The 15,806-nt window shown below is 37.3% G+C and overlaps 1 protein-coding gene across 4 annotated transcripts; it reads left to right on the top strand.

Moving 5' to 3' along the window:
• The first annotated feature begins 4,049 nt into the window (after positions 1-4,049).
• On the top strand, positions 4,050-14,159 carry LOC116249792 (uncharacterized). 4 transcript variants are annotated; one of them, XM_031623070.2, is made up of 10 exons: positions 4,077-4,225; positions 4,346-4,461; positions 4,541-6,170; positions 6,284-6,644; positions 7,175-7,259; positions 8,639-8,695; positions 10,147-10,206; positions 10,299-10,517; positions 10,594-12,216; positions 13,377-14,159. In XM_031623070.2, exons 3-10 carry the CDS (start codon positions 4,643-4,645, stop codon positions 13,707-13,709), a joined length of 4,266 nt encoding a protein of 1,421 aa, XP_031478930.1. In that variant the 5' UTR covers positions 4,077-4,225; positions 4,346-4,461; positions 4,541-4,642; the 3' UTR covers positions 13,710-14,159. The 4 variants fall into 4 exon arrangements, with proteins under 4 accessions (XP_049934550.1, XP_031478937.1, XP_031478922.1 ...); XM_050078593.1 differs by lacking the exon at positions 4,346-4,461 and having other exon boundaries at positions 4,050-4,225; positions 10,594-12,220; positions 13,381-14,159; XM_031623077.2 differs by lacking the exon at positions 4,346-4,461 and having other exon boundaries at positions 4,050-4,225; positions 10,594-12,211; positions 13,377-13,546.
• Positions 14,160-15,806: the final 1,647 nt, after the last annotated feature.

Below are 15,806 nucleotides of genomic sequence, written 5' to 3'. Positions count from 1 at the left end.
ATTTTGAAAGCACTCAGGATTTGATCCAAAAGTAAATTCATTCTTAGTCAGGTGCTCTCACCAGGATTTTATTTAACAAGGCACTAAATGGTAATGTTGCAGTGCTTCAAGTCCATGATTTCAATCTGGGAAGATTTAGTTGAACTCAAACTTCAATAGGAGACTTCTTCTTGCCAATGCTAATCAAAGGTCCACCAGAGGTTTTTATCTAAAGAGTAAAATAACAGTTATTGTTCTGCTTTGATTTTGCTTACCTACCAGTCTTACAGAGAACTCGGGTATTCTTCTTCTATTTTGCTTCTGCATTCTAAAAGCAGTTTTGGTTTCTACTACAATTATTTATGTACAATGACAGCAAGCTTCTGTTCTTTTTTTCCCTGCTTTTTTTCATATGCTTACATTTCTTTTAATATAGTCACAGAAAACATGTTTTTTTCGAAAAAAACTCGAAAAAATGTGATAAATTAAATGGCCTTAAAAAAAAAAACATTTTTTTGAAAAAAATGTTAAAAACGAAAAAAATGTGTTTTAACCCATTTTTAACGCACTTTTCCCGCATTTTTCACTTTTTTTTATTCTTTTACTTTTTTAATGTCAAATTGTTTTTTTTCATTTTTTTTTATTTGTTGCATATCTACTTATGTTTTGATGTTTGTATTATTAGTTTCTCACTTATTTTATTTTTTTCTACTTTTACTTTTTAAAATTTTTTAAAAATTTACGGTATTTTTTTCATCTTTTTCTCATTTTTTTTAAGCTAACCGTATTATACTGGCGAAAAACCTCGCCATTTAAAATTTGAAAACATTATTCATGACTATGATTTGAATAAATATCTTTCACTAAAGCAAATTCTTATTTTCATGATCTATTTGCAGAGGCGCAAGCTTATGTGAACAGGCGCAAGCTTATGTGAACAGTTTTGAAGGTAATTCTTGCTAAAACCCTTTGCTTTATTTTCTGTATCAGTATTTGTAAGACTAGGTGTTATAATTTCTTGTGATTTTCCAAGAGTAGTTTTATAATTCCAAAGAAAAGAAACCATGCGTCTTTTCCTCACCTAACAAAGTCTCCGGAAACCTGTCCTTTCCTCTCTACATGACACGATTCTGTCATCTAGGGTTCTGCGAACTTTTACAGCCGGTTTTCCTTTGAAAGCTTAATTTTCTGTCTACTCATTTTAAATTTTCTAACCAAACCAGAAATTTCTAGCTAAGGAAATATTAATGGGTACCAATATTTGTAATGAGAAAATTGCTTAGAAATATCAATTATAAAAAAGTTTTTTTTTGCTTCCAAGTGGGTAATTCCCACACCTGCATTCACCCCTGCCAAAAAAGGTCTGCTTAATAGAAGCTTAACTCTATTTGGCTATCAGCAGAGATTCTAACAAAGACATTGAATTTTTATGTATTAATTTTTGATGTCGAAATTGTGTACTTAACAAGGGAATTTGGAAAAAAAACTTTCTTTCTGATTATATTGAAATGGATATATATATATATAGTGTTTTACATTACCAGTGAGATAACACCAGTCCAGTTAAATTGAACAGCATAGTCATTGGTAATGATGGTAGCCATCCATCTGATAGAGAGATGCTTCTTTTTCTTCTTTCTTTTCATGTCCGGCATAAAACGTGAAGGGAAGCTGCAGATCTAAGAGCAAAAATGCTTGCACTGAAATTCTGAGTAGCCTCCTAGTGGATCTCTGCACGTTTTCCCCTAGGAATAACAGTATCAAACTAACTAGTTGCTGTCAGCTGTGCCATCTAAGACTAGAAAGTTCGCGGTTATTGTCGATTACGATCTCAGAACCTTGGCGTCATCAATCGGTTCCTGCAAATCCATTTCATCAACCAAACCACGGAAAAGATCTACAAAAGCTTAGAAGGTTTCCCTGATTCAATTCTTTAAACATGAAACGGAAAACGCAGAAAACACGTTTCAGCCTCTCGAATAGTTTCCATCTGTAGAAGCTGCTGCTGTCTGTTCGTTCGGCTGGGAGAATGGCAAGTAAAGAACAACTGCATGAAGGCACAGGTTTTGGGAGACGGCAGAATGAATGGAAGTTTGTTTTTGCTTTTGACAAAATCTCAGTTGTTTGGGATATGAAGATATGAAGAACTGTAAGGCAGGAATAAAGAAGAGAATGATTAGGAAAATTTTACATAAGCATACAGTTGATGGCGCATTCGTGCAAGCAATGCAAAGTCTGTGTATGTAGACACACACACACTTTGAACCAGACCTCTTAAATTTATCTTATGACTTGCTTTAAACAAAATTTGAACCTCCTAATCTGTTATAACCGCTAGTTCTATATAAATTATGTTTTAGTTCAAGTCATTTTTGTAAAAGCATTGATCTTTTCTACCATCAAAATTTTATTGTCAGAAGAGCCCATCATTTTTCAATTATTAAAACAGTATTAAAGTGGAAAAAAGACTATCTTAATATATGTTTCTTACCAATTCATGCTTAAGATCATATCTATAAGGTCAGATTATAGACAAAAAATACTTTAATAATCAACCCATATATATCCCAGTAACTATGATCTATACTTAAACTTTTGTTGCCATAAGAGCTGATCATTTTTCAATAATTAAAACAGTATTAAAGTGGAAAAAAACTAACTTAATATATGTTTCTTACCAAATCATTGTTAAGATCATATCTATAAGGTCAGATTATAGAAAAAAAAATAATTAACCCATATATATCCCAGTAACTATGATCTATACTATACCTTTACTTGAGTTCGGGCAACCAGCCGAACAAATTGGAAAAAGAATGTTTGAGCTCAGTTGATAAATTTATGGCAATAGTTGAAACTTGGATTATGCTCGTCAAGGTTCGAGCTTGACTCCTTTAATGATGGATAGCTTGTTCAGATGTCTTACTAACTGTTTAACCAATACAATAAGCCAAGCATAATTTTGATTCAAGCGCAAGCTCAAGGTTGTGAGTACAATTTAATGATCGCATGCATCTTGAAATTACAATTGATTTTTTTGCTTATGAGTTCATATATATTGAAAAAAAAAAAAAAACATGTTCACTCATATCCGAGTCTCAACATCTTATTAACAACTTATTTAACTAATAATCTTAAACAAACCAAATACAACTAATGTTAGAGGATGTTTGATAATAAAAACACTCTGCATTTTTATTTTGGAGCACATTATTAGAACAAATGTTTCCAAAACATGATGTTCTAAGAGACATTGCATTGTTGTGACTATTGTTCTTATATATTAATAGTACGTCTCATATTCATTTTTTTGAAAAAAACAAATGATGTTTTTGAATTTTGTATTCTAGAAACAGATGTTTCTAAGTAGCGGTTTGGTAATTGGAACAATAACAAACTGTTCTATGAATCTGCCTTAAAAACATGAATTTACCCTAATATTTGGGATACATTCATGAGACAATTTGTTGCTGTTGTCAAACAACCCTTAAAGCCGAAGGTCCTCCTTATCAACTGGATGTGGTATAAATTTAGCTAGCTCAAGAGCTACCTCCTGGAGTTGCAACAATGTTATCTAGGTTTAATTTGACAGCTCCTATTTTTTTTTTTTCTAAATGCATATAATTTGCACCCAAACTATGTGCAAGTTCTTCCTGATATTAACATATCCAATATAGTTTTTGAAGAAATAAAAGAAAGCTCATGTTTGGACATGACATACTTTCCCAAGCTTTTATTGTCAACAAAAGGTCCCCTGCTCATTCCTTGTACAGTGGGCACATGTAGTTGATTTATAATTTACATTATAATCAAACACAACTCATCTATTATAACTAAATTGTGGTTCTTAATTATTTGGCACTTTATCGAGAATGTGAGCTATGAAATTGCTCTTTATTAAGAACATATATAGTCAAAACCTCATTATGTTCTTGATCAACATTTTGGACATGCTTTGTGGAAGTGAAATTTGATCACTAGTAAACAGTGTTTGGTTACCACGGAGAAGCATTTTATAGAGCACTCGCTGTCAAAATTAAACTTGGAACATGATTTTAGTAACTCTCAAATGAAAAAGTTGATTTTTCCAGGCCTCAGTTTGCAAGTGTAAGAGCAAAGTTTGTTAGCGCAAAGTTAAAATCGTAAATGAAATGAAAAGGAGACGACCGTTTTGTAGTTCATGCAACGATCTTCTCTGACGTCTTTTCTTTCGCTTCCCGCGTATTCGGAAGTAGCGCCGTCGGAGGTTTGATTTCTTTCTTATCAATCTTTAGTTAGTTTCCTTCATGAATCCCACCAATTCCCAAATGTTTCTCTGGTGAATTTTCGTATCCTACTACATCTTTGATCCTTACTTCGGTTCTAGGGTTTTGATTATCTTAAGTAGTTTCATCCGCTTGATGGATCGAGTTGTTCTATGTTGCCTGCAATGATCGCCCGGTTGTTTATGGGAATCGTATTCCTTTATCCGTGAGCTATGAGGTAGGGCATTTCCTTGTTCTTGTTATTCTTGTTCTTCTCTTCTATCGCAAGCTAAGAGTTGGCGCGCTTCATTGTCTAGGGTTTCTACGATGCTGTAGATTATGTTGATTCGTTCGCGGAAATACAGGTTAGAACCCTTTGGGTTTGTGGAATTGAGTTTGATCTTGTGGTTTTGGTGAATATGGGGCTTGGAGAGGAGGAAGATGGTGGCCATGGTGAGAATGGGGAGATGGACCTTGATGATGATGACGACGAAGATGAGGATGTGGATTTCAATCCCTTTCTCCGTGATTCTCCTTCCCTGGAAGCGTCTTCGAGCTTGAGCTCGGAAAATGAAGGAGTTGCTAGGGAGGGGAATGATGGGCTGGGAAGGAGTTCGAGTCGTAAGCGCGGTGATCCGGTAGTGGAAGCATCTAGCGAATTTCGAGAACCAAGTGGTGGAGATGATCTGCAGACTGAACCCTATGAAGAAGTCATTGATGGGAAGGAAGCAGGTTTGTGCGAATCAGGGAAAAGGACAAGGCTGCCGAGCGGAGAAAGTCAAATGGGTGGGCACTCGGAAGAGAAGGATATTTTGGCGACTGAAGGTGATGCAAGCACTATGAGGAGGGAACAAGAGTTATTGGATCAAACTATGGATGCATTGCCCGATTTGAATATCTCCCGGAAACCAGTCATCCATGTGCAGAATGGACAGGGGAATGAGGAGGAAGATGATGAAGATGCAATCTGTAGACGGACAAGGGCACGGGTTTCATTAAGGGATTTATCACTAGATGAACTGGAGATGTTTCTTCAAGAATCTGATGAAGAAGATTACTTTCAAAATGTGGATGATGAGGAAGAGTATAGGAAATTTCTCGCTGCTGTCATTGGGAATCCAGATGCAGATGGAGAGGGAAATCAAGAGGCAAATAGGAAGGAAGACATCGAAGATGATGATGAAGATGATGACGCAGACTTTGAAATGGAAATTGAAGCTGCATTGGAGAGTGACCCTGATGAAAGCTGGAGTCGGAAGGGTAGAAAAGAGAAGTTGCAGGTCCCAATTCATAGGCCTGAAACCAGGCAAAAGAAGCGCCAGAAAGCTGAAAAAAACAAAGACAGGCTTGTGGGGTCGAATAAGCCTCTAAGACCATTGTTGCCATTAACAGCAAACATACAGGTTGCTCGTTCATCTGAATTGGGTGCAAGTAGATTATTGGCTGACAGTGTTCATCCTTTCAATCCTGCCGTGCCGACTGTGGATGCAAATAGTTTTACTGCTCATCAAATAGGCCAGTTACACTGTTTGATATATGAGCATGTCCAACTTCTTATTCAGGTATTCTCTTTGTGTGTTCTTGATCCTGCTCGGCAAGAAATAGCTGATAAGGCCAAGGGCCTAATTTTTGAATTGGCTGACAAGTGTGATGAAGCTTTGGCATGGAAGAAAGTCCCTTACCCAGACTATTGTTTCCATCCACCATTTATACATCCTTCTGTATCCCAAGTTTCTCAGATGCGGCAGAATGCATCTCCTGTGCCTTCTTTTCTAGGGGCTTCTACCAGAGCAATAAATGCTGAGAAGTCCTTTAATGGGCATGCAAGTGCTGTTCAAGATAACAGGTATTCAGGCTGGACTCCTGTGGTGCATGGACATGTAGTTTCAGTGCTTGATGTTGCCCCACTCAGAATTGCCCGTGATTACTTGACTGGCATTGAAGCTGGTAGGTCAAATCGATGAGTGGAACTTCACACGAGAGCTTGTCCTCAGCTACTAATTTCTTCTGTTGTGGTTTCATATCTAACATGGGATATTCCTTCTCCCTCTTATGAACAGCTGTATCATCATACAAGCAACGGCGTATTACAGATATGGATCCTCACACTTATTATGAAAGAGAACCTCTGTTTCATGTCCCTAATCTTCCATGTGAAGCGACAACAAGAGGTACGAGGGATGGAGTGTCACCTGGTCGAAGCTCTACACCGTCCAACTCTTGTTCTCAGCCATCCCAAAAGAAGACCCTGGCTGGTGTTCTTGTAGAAAGCAGTAAAATGCAGTCAATTGCTCTTGTTCCTAAGGATATTGCACAGTTGGCTCAGAGGTTCCTTCCTCTATTCAATGTTGATTTGTTCCCGCACAAGCCTCCTCCAGCTGCTGCTGTTAACCGGGTGCTTTTTACTGATGCAGAGGATGAGTGAGTCACTTCTACTATTTCCTCTTTCATTGACCTAGGATTTTGCGAGTGCTTTTTACTCTTTCCCTTTGCATGTTCTATTATATTTTCTAAAAGAATATCACTGTTCACTTGTTTAAACTTCTGAGATGCTAAACGGCAGTATAAAATTGGTTCCTTCCTCCTTAGATTTTGACACATTTGTGTTATGATCCCATAAAAATGCTGCATTGCAGTTATAGTATCTAACAAAGAGGAGTTTCATCTTACATATTTTGTCGGTCTGGTCCATCGTTAAGCATTTTTTAAGTTGCTGGGAACGTTTCTTAAGATTATAGTGGTCCTAACCTGCTTGCTTAGATACATTGATGGAGTGCATGATATTCAATTGTTCACTTCCCTGAAATTGGGTTCACTTCAGTGTAGTTTGCTCATGCCCTAGCAGATTGGTTTCTGCTTGAGTATTCTTAAAGGTGTTTGACTGTTGCCAATTGCATTTCTTCATTCCGTAGCTTTGGAATGGCTATAAGTTTTTTGGTGAATCCCTGCAGATTGCTTGCAATGGGTCTGATGATGTATAATTCTGACTGGAAGGCCATTCAACAGCGTTTTCTTCCTTGCAAAAAGATTAATCAGGTGCAGTTGTATTCCTTTTAGGCATCATGATGTTTAAGGGTAATTGGTTAATTTTTTATAGTTTTCATTAATCATTTCAAAGTGCAAACTTATCCTTGGTTCTTGGCACACCAATGATTGCAAAAGTGGTGTATTTTGTGATGGATGGAGCTGGGTTTGTTACTGTCTTTGGAAATGTGCTCCCAATGTTTCCTCCATGGCATAATACAAATTTAATGTGACTGAACTTTTTATGTGATATCTGAACTTCTTCTTCTACCCTCAGATCCAATTTTGGGGCATTAGACTATTTTTAGTTGCTATATTTTTATTGGTATAGACTATAGAGAATACTAATTAGAGTTTGCCTTTGGCATATGTCTTGTTAAGATTGGTTTAAATATCGGTGGAGAACAAAAAATGCCTAGAAAATTTTCTGAAAATTAGTGCCAGCCAGTTCAAAAAAGATCATCGATGCCCTGTTTGCAAAAAGGGGGAAAATCCATTCTCCAAGCTCGTATATTTACTTTTTTTGCAAAATGTGGAGAACTCCCACCACACACCTCACTACGTTGATAGGAGGTTAATGCCTTTTGTCATATATCTTTGTGTTTCTTTCGTTATTTTCAAATGATCCACAAGGCTGATGAGAAACAGCAATGTCACAATCTCAATCGTTTAGTGTTCAGGAGGTAGCTCCTATTGATATATACATAGAAAATAGAAACAGGACTGGTGTTCATATTAAGTTCTCAAATTTGTTGTCACTGCTTGAAAATTTGTTCAAAAAAGTTGCATTCCTGTTGTAGGTGGTCCAAAAGGTCTCAGTTTGAAGGCACATTTAACAATGAGTAGGTATTTACCCACCCACTTTTGCATATTGATTGTTGTATCAATATGGCCAAAGTAAAATGAGCCATCAAAGGTTCTTGGTCTGGCCAAGGTGTCCAGGTTCCCATCTGCATTTGCTGGATATATATAGAAACTGGTAGTGGGAGGTACTGGCAGCATAAAACTGAAAATTTATCATCTGCACTGCAGGTCCAAGAGACACTGATTCATACTGTTTTGAACTTTTTTACAAGTTTGATTCTGGTTGCTGCATGCAGCTGATGAACATATGGACTGCCAAGTACTTAAAAATATTTGTGACACATCATTTCTGCTTTCTTCTGTCAAATTTATTAAACAGCATTGTCTTTACTGGCTTATAGTGTTTAAAATTGGCTGTACGTAGAACATCAAGGAGATACTTGGTTTGGCAACTGATATTTCTTATTTTTGTTAATGTGATGTGGTATTGTTTTACCTGATTTATTTTTTCTGCCTATTTGGAAAAAATAATGGTAGTGTATCAGCTTCTTCCATGCCTGACATTAATCCTATCCTCCCTACTTCAGATATTCATTAGGCAAAAGAATCGTAGTGCTGCAAAAGCACCTGAAAATTCAATAAAGGTATTCTATCTTTTTTTCTTTTTGGTTTTCTTCCATTCATGATGTTGCTTTACAACATTCTTGCCCTGTTATTAGATCTACTATTTTGAACATTCTGCAGCATGTTTGATAGATCTAGATTTCGTCTCTTATTTTATGATGCACAAAAGATTGCTTGGTGTCCCTTTTCCTAGATAGCCTTAGGTCCAGTATTAATATTTACTTGTATCGTCTTCTATTATGGGTGCTTTTGTAATTTTTACTTTCAAGTTTTTTCCGCTTATTATTCCATATTCTCTCTTTTTATTCATTTACATGAGATCATGGAAACTCAATGTTATACCCAATTTTGTAAAAGGTGTATCATAATGTGTATTGGTTGTGCCGACCTACACGCCATATTGTAGCGTATCATAATGTATCATAAACATATTATAAATATGTTTTTTAATTAATAAAAGAAAAGGCAAAATCAGAAGAAATAGAGAAAATTCAGGAAAAATGATGAAAATAATGAAAAAATGTTCTTTATAAAAATCATCACACTCGGAATGAAATTTCATGATTCATCATTCATAAGCCATAATATGTCACCAACACATTAAGAAAATAAAACAAATATCTTCATAAAATAAGTAGAAACCTATGGTAAACTTTAGAAAACAATAGAAATATATGTAAAACTTGAAATTGAGATATTGCAGATCTTTTGTAGGAGGGGAGATACAAAAGCCCTCTTTTTCCAAACACAAATGGGTTTACCACGAACAAATCTCCTTTCAAATCGGCTATTTCTCCCTCAAATCAATGATTTGTTTGACAATTTTTTTCTAGCCCCAGCAAAAACTCTCCCTCCTAGATCTCTTTGAAGTGCTAAAATGGAGGGAAAGAGCAGTCTTGAAAAGAAAAAAAAAATCGACTAAAAGTGGCATCATGCCCCCTTTTTTACAATTTGCACCTGTATCATAAGATATGGGCTGTATTGGCTGTATCATATGCTGCGGCAGCCATATCGTAAGATATGGTCGATACACCTACGATACATATGAAAAATGTGTATTGTAGGTGTATCATACAGGTTTTGCCGACTTATACGATGCATATCATTATCATATGATGTGCCTTCATATCGTACGATACAAATAACGCTAATTATACCTACTTTTGAGTGCTAAATGCTACAAGATGCACCATCATGTTAGTATGCTGCAAATGTGGGAAGTGTATTCTAGCATGGATGTGCTTTTCTTGTTTCTGTTTTTTCTTTTCTTTCCGTAACTGGTCGCACTGTCTAAATTTTGATGTTATCAGTACTTTTGGCAGCATGGTTGTCTATTTTTTCCTTCCTTTCATCATTAGCGGATGTGCTTAAGTTCCATGTGTATGTGGTATCACTGGTATGTGTGCATGAACAGGAAAATTTTATTTTTAGTGAATGTTCTCCTATGAACTGATTTGGTTTATCCCTGCAGGCAGTGAAGAGAATGAAATCTTCTCCTTTGTCTCCAGAGGAGAAGGCCTATATTGATCAGGTGATTCAATGTCAAAGCTCCTCTTCACTTTTTTATGAAAAATTGGTATGCATATAAAAAGCCCTGTTGTCTGTTTGTTTTGATTCTTTCAGGGAATCAAGGTCTTCAAACTTGACTGGATGTCTATCTGGAAATACTGTGTTCCACACCGTGATCCTCTATTGCTACCACGGCAATGGCGAATAGCAATTGGAACTCAAAAATCGTACAAAACAACTGAAGCTGCAAAAGAAAAACGTCGGCTGTATGAAGCAAAGCGACGACAATCAAAACTTGCAATGACCAGCAATTTAACATTATGTGAACCAGAGGTTGGAAATCTGGTTTGCATTTTAATATGCTGCACACAGGGATATATATCTCATTATATGATGTTTGTGTATGCAGGATAACCAGATCAGTGGTCCAGATGGAGAGGATTATAGTGGAAATGAGTATGATGATGAAGATGAAGCTTATGTACATGAAGCATTTTTAGCTGACTGGAGACCAACTGGTTCAGTTCCTGTCTCACCTGAACTTCCAGTTTCAGCTAAAGTAAGTGACAGCGGAAGACGTTCCCAAGTTGATGCTTCTATCTCAGAGGAGGGATTAGGTTTTCATAAATTGGATGCTTCTCTCATGCAAGAACAATCAAATTCTACTAAGAAAGGCATCCATGCCCAAGCTGGTCAAGGCAAAGATCCTTTACAAGGACATTCCTACATGCATCATTTTGCAGCCACTGCTTCACCTTCTTCTGAAACTCCAACACAAATGCCACCTTTCACTAATATTAGGTGGACTGATTGTTATCTGTCTTCCAGGAAATTGATTTCTGACTGTAAGGAGAAGTCATCAAGGAGTAGGCTGGGTGTGCGACCATGTCGCATGCGTAAAACCAGTGGCCTCCAGTTGGTCAAGTTAGCGCCTGATTTGCCTCCTGTGAATCTCCCTCCTTCAGTTCGTATAATTCCTAAAGCAGCTTTTGGATGCTACCCTCATGAAACTTCCTGTAACCTAAATGCTGTACATAGAAAAGAGTCCAACGTTAAGATATCTGAACCTCATTTTGTAAATACTGGAATGATCTCTTCCACAAATGTTGGAAAAGACAGGAATGCTAGTTCTGTTTATTCTAGTAATAGAAAGTTGTGCACAGAGAATCAGAATATGGTTCAAGGTACCTCGGCGGAAAATGGTGCTGAAGCTGACCTTCAAATGCATCCTTTACTTTTCCAGATGCCTGGAGAAGGTTCGTGGCCCCATCTTCCAAATAATGCTGTTATAAACTCAAGATCGCGGAACACTTTCCCAGAAAATGCATTTCAGTTGGGCAGTTTGTTTAAGAAGCGGCCAACTCTTGGCACAACTGGTCCACATTATCCAGCTCCACACTCAAACCTTTCCTCCTCTAGTATGGAAACCATTGATTTTCATCCCCTTCTTCAAAGATCTGTTAGTGTAGACAAGGAACCAACCAGTCATTCACATCCAGTGATTAATTGTTCTGCCAGTCCAGACTCTGCTCCTGTTTTGTCAGATGCCTGTGGAACTAAGTCACAAGTGATTAATCTAAGTGCTTCGTCAGGTGGTCATGAGAGAAGTGATGAACCAAATTTGGATTTCCACTTGCATCTTGGTGGCAATCGGATGGTTGCTGATGGGATTACAATTAACCGTCCCTTGCTCTCTCTCAAGGACAGTAGGAGCATAAAGGATAGTCAGACTTGCAATGACGAAGGCCATCCTTCTGGATCGCATACAGGACTTGGTTCCTTTGTGCACTCAGTTTCAAGCGTTGCTGTTGCTGAACGAAGGTCTATAACTGATGATCATGGAGAACCTAATGTACAAGGACCTCTAGAGGTGCATCAGCATAATCAAGCCCTTTCAGAAATAGTAATGGAGCAAGAAGAGTTAAGTGACTCTGAGGACGATATTAGAGAAAATGTTGAGTTTGAACATGAAGAAATGGCTGATTCGGAAGAAGAATCACATCATTGTCAGCTGGGCACTGCACAGAGTAAGGCATGTCCTTTCTCTTTCTTTTACTTCAGACTATTTTACAAACTAATGATCTTGATAATATTTTTTGCATAACTGTTTTTTATCACATGCAAGAATATTCTGTTATGGTGGAGAGTGAGTAAATTGTAGGTCCTGTCGTTGATGATTGTTTTGTCTAATTAGCGTTTTATTATATCCTGTAATTTACTATAAAATAATACCATGTGCACTAACCATGTAGCAATTTTGTGCTGAACTAAGACAACTACAAATTTCTATGACTTAGGATTTGGGGGAATTTTGTAGGCATGGTTCCATGCTTATATGCACTTTTAACTGTCTTTGATACCTTGATGTGAAATCAGAAAAGCAATCATAATAAGGAGTTCCTCGCTCGTGTACCTTAGATTGACAAATGAGAGTGATAGGTCCTGAACATGTCAGATTTTTCTAAATAAATGTCCTTTATCATGTAACCATAATTCACAAAGCTTCCTCTCAAGAAAAATTGGCTACCCAGACAGAGTCATGAATTATACTAGTAATAGTCATCACTGAACTATTGAAGACCCAAGAAACATTATGTGCTCATGGGTCCTCTATTGGATTCTGCTAGTATCTCATGATATGAAATGTGAATCTTTGAAGGATTCAAGGTTCATTTGCTGCATCAGTTGTTTAAACATACTTTTGCATGAAATTTCCGTAGCATATTAGCATTTTGGGATGTAGTGTATACTGCCAATCTCAGAAAGCATCTATAGGAGAGAAACTGGATGTGAATGTAAATTATAAAAATGAGATCACTGAAGGAGAATATTTGGCTTGTATGTGAAGGGTAGCAGATGTGGACTATATTTTTATGCATTCCTGAATGGAGATGTCAATAGTGTCTGTTTTCATGTCAGTACAACATTCATATTATAAATCATGTCAGCAAAAATTAACAGGTTAAACATTGCCTTCTAAGAGTGACTGTTCTTTCAATATTTTGTTTTAAAAAGTCTTGTCATCTGGTAGATTTACTTATCAGTATTTCTCAATGATATACAAAATTACAAATTGAGAAATACTTCTAAAATTTATATAATCACGTTTCACATGCTCCTATATTTCTCTGCAAAACAATAAAGAACTCATGCATAAGAATGCTCATGTCTTATCTGGACCCCACATTGCAGGAAGCTTCAAATGTGGAATTTGAAGAAGAGATTCTTTCAGATGATGAGAACTCTTTGCCAAGGAGAAGCCGAATTTTTGTTCCTGATGGTAGATTAATCGGTGATGAAAGAGTTGTATTTGACCATTCTATTGTGGCAGAGAAAGGGCCGAAATCCTCAAGAAAGTCTAGGCAGGCATTCTCACATCTGTCTACTTCAGAGTTCTCTTCTAGACCTATTTGTCAAAATATGAACAAGAAGAAAGTCAGACACAGTTCTCAGAAGGCGCTGCATATACATCGAAGTAAATTAAAGAGGACAACAAAAATGGTAGCTTGTAAGAGTTCTACATAATGGGAATGCATCAGGCCTCTATTTTCTTATGTTAAGAACCTCTATGACCACTCAGGCCAAGAAAACTTGGTTACTGGTAACTGTCAACTAAAAGAGCAGATTGTTAGGTGTTCCAGGTTCTCACTATCACTCGAGTTCGGTAGTTTCTCTTCCAAAGAAATATTTAGTCTACTTCAATTGGACATCCTCATGCATGTGTCTCATGTCCCTGATGTATATTCCCCAGATATTTTTGTTTGACAGAAGTGTATATCCAAAAGATACTAGTCTCAGTCTCTTAACACCCTACACTTGTTAATTGAGGGTTTTGTTTTTTTCTCGAGTTCATATTTCTGTAGGGTTGTGTCTCTATTTTCTGTTTCTTCTTTATCTGTTATTTGAAAAAATATGAATAAACTGTATTTTGTAATATTAAACAGGCCTTCTATCATATTTGGCATGTTCCTGATCGCGTTGGGAGTTCATATATGAATGCCTCCATTGCAAAAAAGGTCCAACTTGTTGCTGGCTGATTTGCTTCTGCTATTTGTTGGCTCCTTTTTAACACAAATTGCAGATTTTAGTCGTAACTAACTTAAGCTGTTGATTAGTATGAATTAGTTACTGGTACTTTTGTGGTTTCTGAATATATTTACCGGGACTAGAAAGGGTTTATTTGATTAGAGCTAAATCAGCTGGATTAAAGAATTTCTCCACCGTGCTGTATCTGGAGGCATTTTAACTCCTTATTTAGTAGCCATCACTTATGGGGATGGTGACTCATCAATAGAGGCCCTTCCATGTGTGCTTTGAAGATTTTTTTGGACATAATCTGCTATAATAATATGTCCGATCCATGTCTACAGAAGCTGGATAGCTTTCTGCTTACAATGAAGAAAAATTTCAGGTCACAGCTCCATTACTTTTATTCTGGGCCAATAAGGGGGCATCCTAGTTCGTTTCAAAGGGTAACTGGCAGGGATGACTTGGAAACAGCCAGGTGCATGAAGGCACCTGTCCTCGCTAATGAAGAAAAGGGGGAGATCAGAAGGAATATAAAGACTTGGATGTGTGACATTGCTAGATCTTCTCTCCTGTTCAAATTTGGTTAAGTCAAGAAGCTGCTGGGCTGCACCATTGGCAATGGCAGACGGTTGTGCTGCTGAGCAGGACCTCTGACTGACTAACCAAGGGAAGAACTGGGAATTGGGGAGACAAAATGTCCTGGCTCAATACCGACCTGATGTTTCCCATATTAAAGCACTCTTCAGGCGCTCCTTGGAATTTTCGGTGGTGACGCTTTCAGAGCACTGGCCGTGTTATTCTACAAGCTGACTTTAACATTATTACCTGCTCATACTTGGTGCTGATTTTTTTTCTTTTCCCTTTTGGGCTGCATCTGGCTTCTTTGTTTGAACGCATTCTCAGAGGTGGTTAAAAATGCAATTTGGGAGAGAGACAAGTCATTTATCCAGATGGCTTAGACGGTTGACAGTGATTTGAACATTGATTTTGAAGTATTTGTCATTGAATTTTGATGATACGAGACACCAAGATTGGTGTGGCGTGGCCCATGTTAAAATACTCGAGGTGGGAAGGCGTGGAAGACTTTGCTTTGTCATGTAGGCTGTGGATATGGGAACACACCCAACTTTGTGAAGTTTAACATGGCTACTAACCATGTAATTCTTATCCAGTGAAGACGGTGCAATCAGCCTGACAGAGAGAGATGGTAGGGAGTTTAGCTCAGGACATTCCTAAACCAATGGAATTGAAGTAGTGATGCAACATAAATGTTGGGCAGTTAGCCCAATTGCACTTGTAACATGGCGCATAAAGTGGTGACAAAAATCCTTGCAGCAAAATTTTTGTTGGGAAAAAGAACTGCACCCATGGACTCAAAGGAGCGAATTCGCAAATTCCATAATGAACGATGAGGGCATCCATTCAAGCAAAGAATAGAATATCTGACATAATTTTGAAAGGACATAGCAAAAGCATTTTATTGGTAAAGAAGAATTTCGGTTTTTTTCAACGATTCGAGGCTTTGTTTCTTGATACTGGGAGCCTTCGGCTGATCTATCATTGGTGCCTTTCATATTGCAGACTAAGGTGGAA

Source organism: Nymphaea colorata, chromosome 1, assembly GCF_008831285.2.
Source record: "Nymphaea colorata isolate Beijing-Zhang1983 chromosome 1, ASM883128v2, whole genome shotgun sequence".
NCBI lineage: Eukaryota > Viridiplantae > Streptophyta > Magnoliopsida > Nymphaeales > Nymphaeaceae > Nymphaea > Nymphaea colorata.
The sequence above is the reverse complement of the archived record's forward strand: the minus strand, read 5'-3'. Positions and strand labels throughout refer to the sequence as shown.

What these genes read in the sequence shown, in the direction of transcription:
- LOC116249792 (XM_050078593.1), top strand. Translation starts at nt 4,160, where the DNA reads ATGCAACGATCTTCTCTGACGTCTTTTCTTTCGCTTCCCGCGTATTCG. An exon ending in AGAAGGCCTATATTGATCAG is followed by an intron (nt 10,207 to 10,298) that starts GTGATTCAATGT and finishes TGATTCTTTCAG; the next exon opens with GGAATCAAGGTCTTCAAACT. An exon ending in TAACATTATGTGAACCAGAG is followed by an intron (nt 10,518 to 10,593) that starts GTTGGAAATCTG and finishes TTGTGTATGCAG; the next exon opens with GATAACCAGATCAGTGGTCC.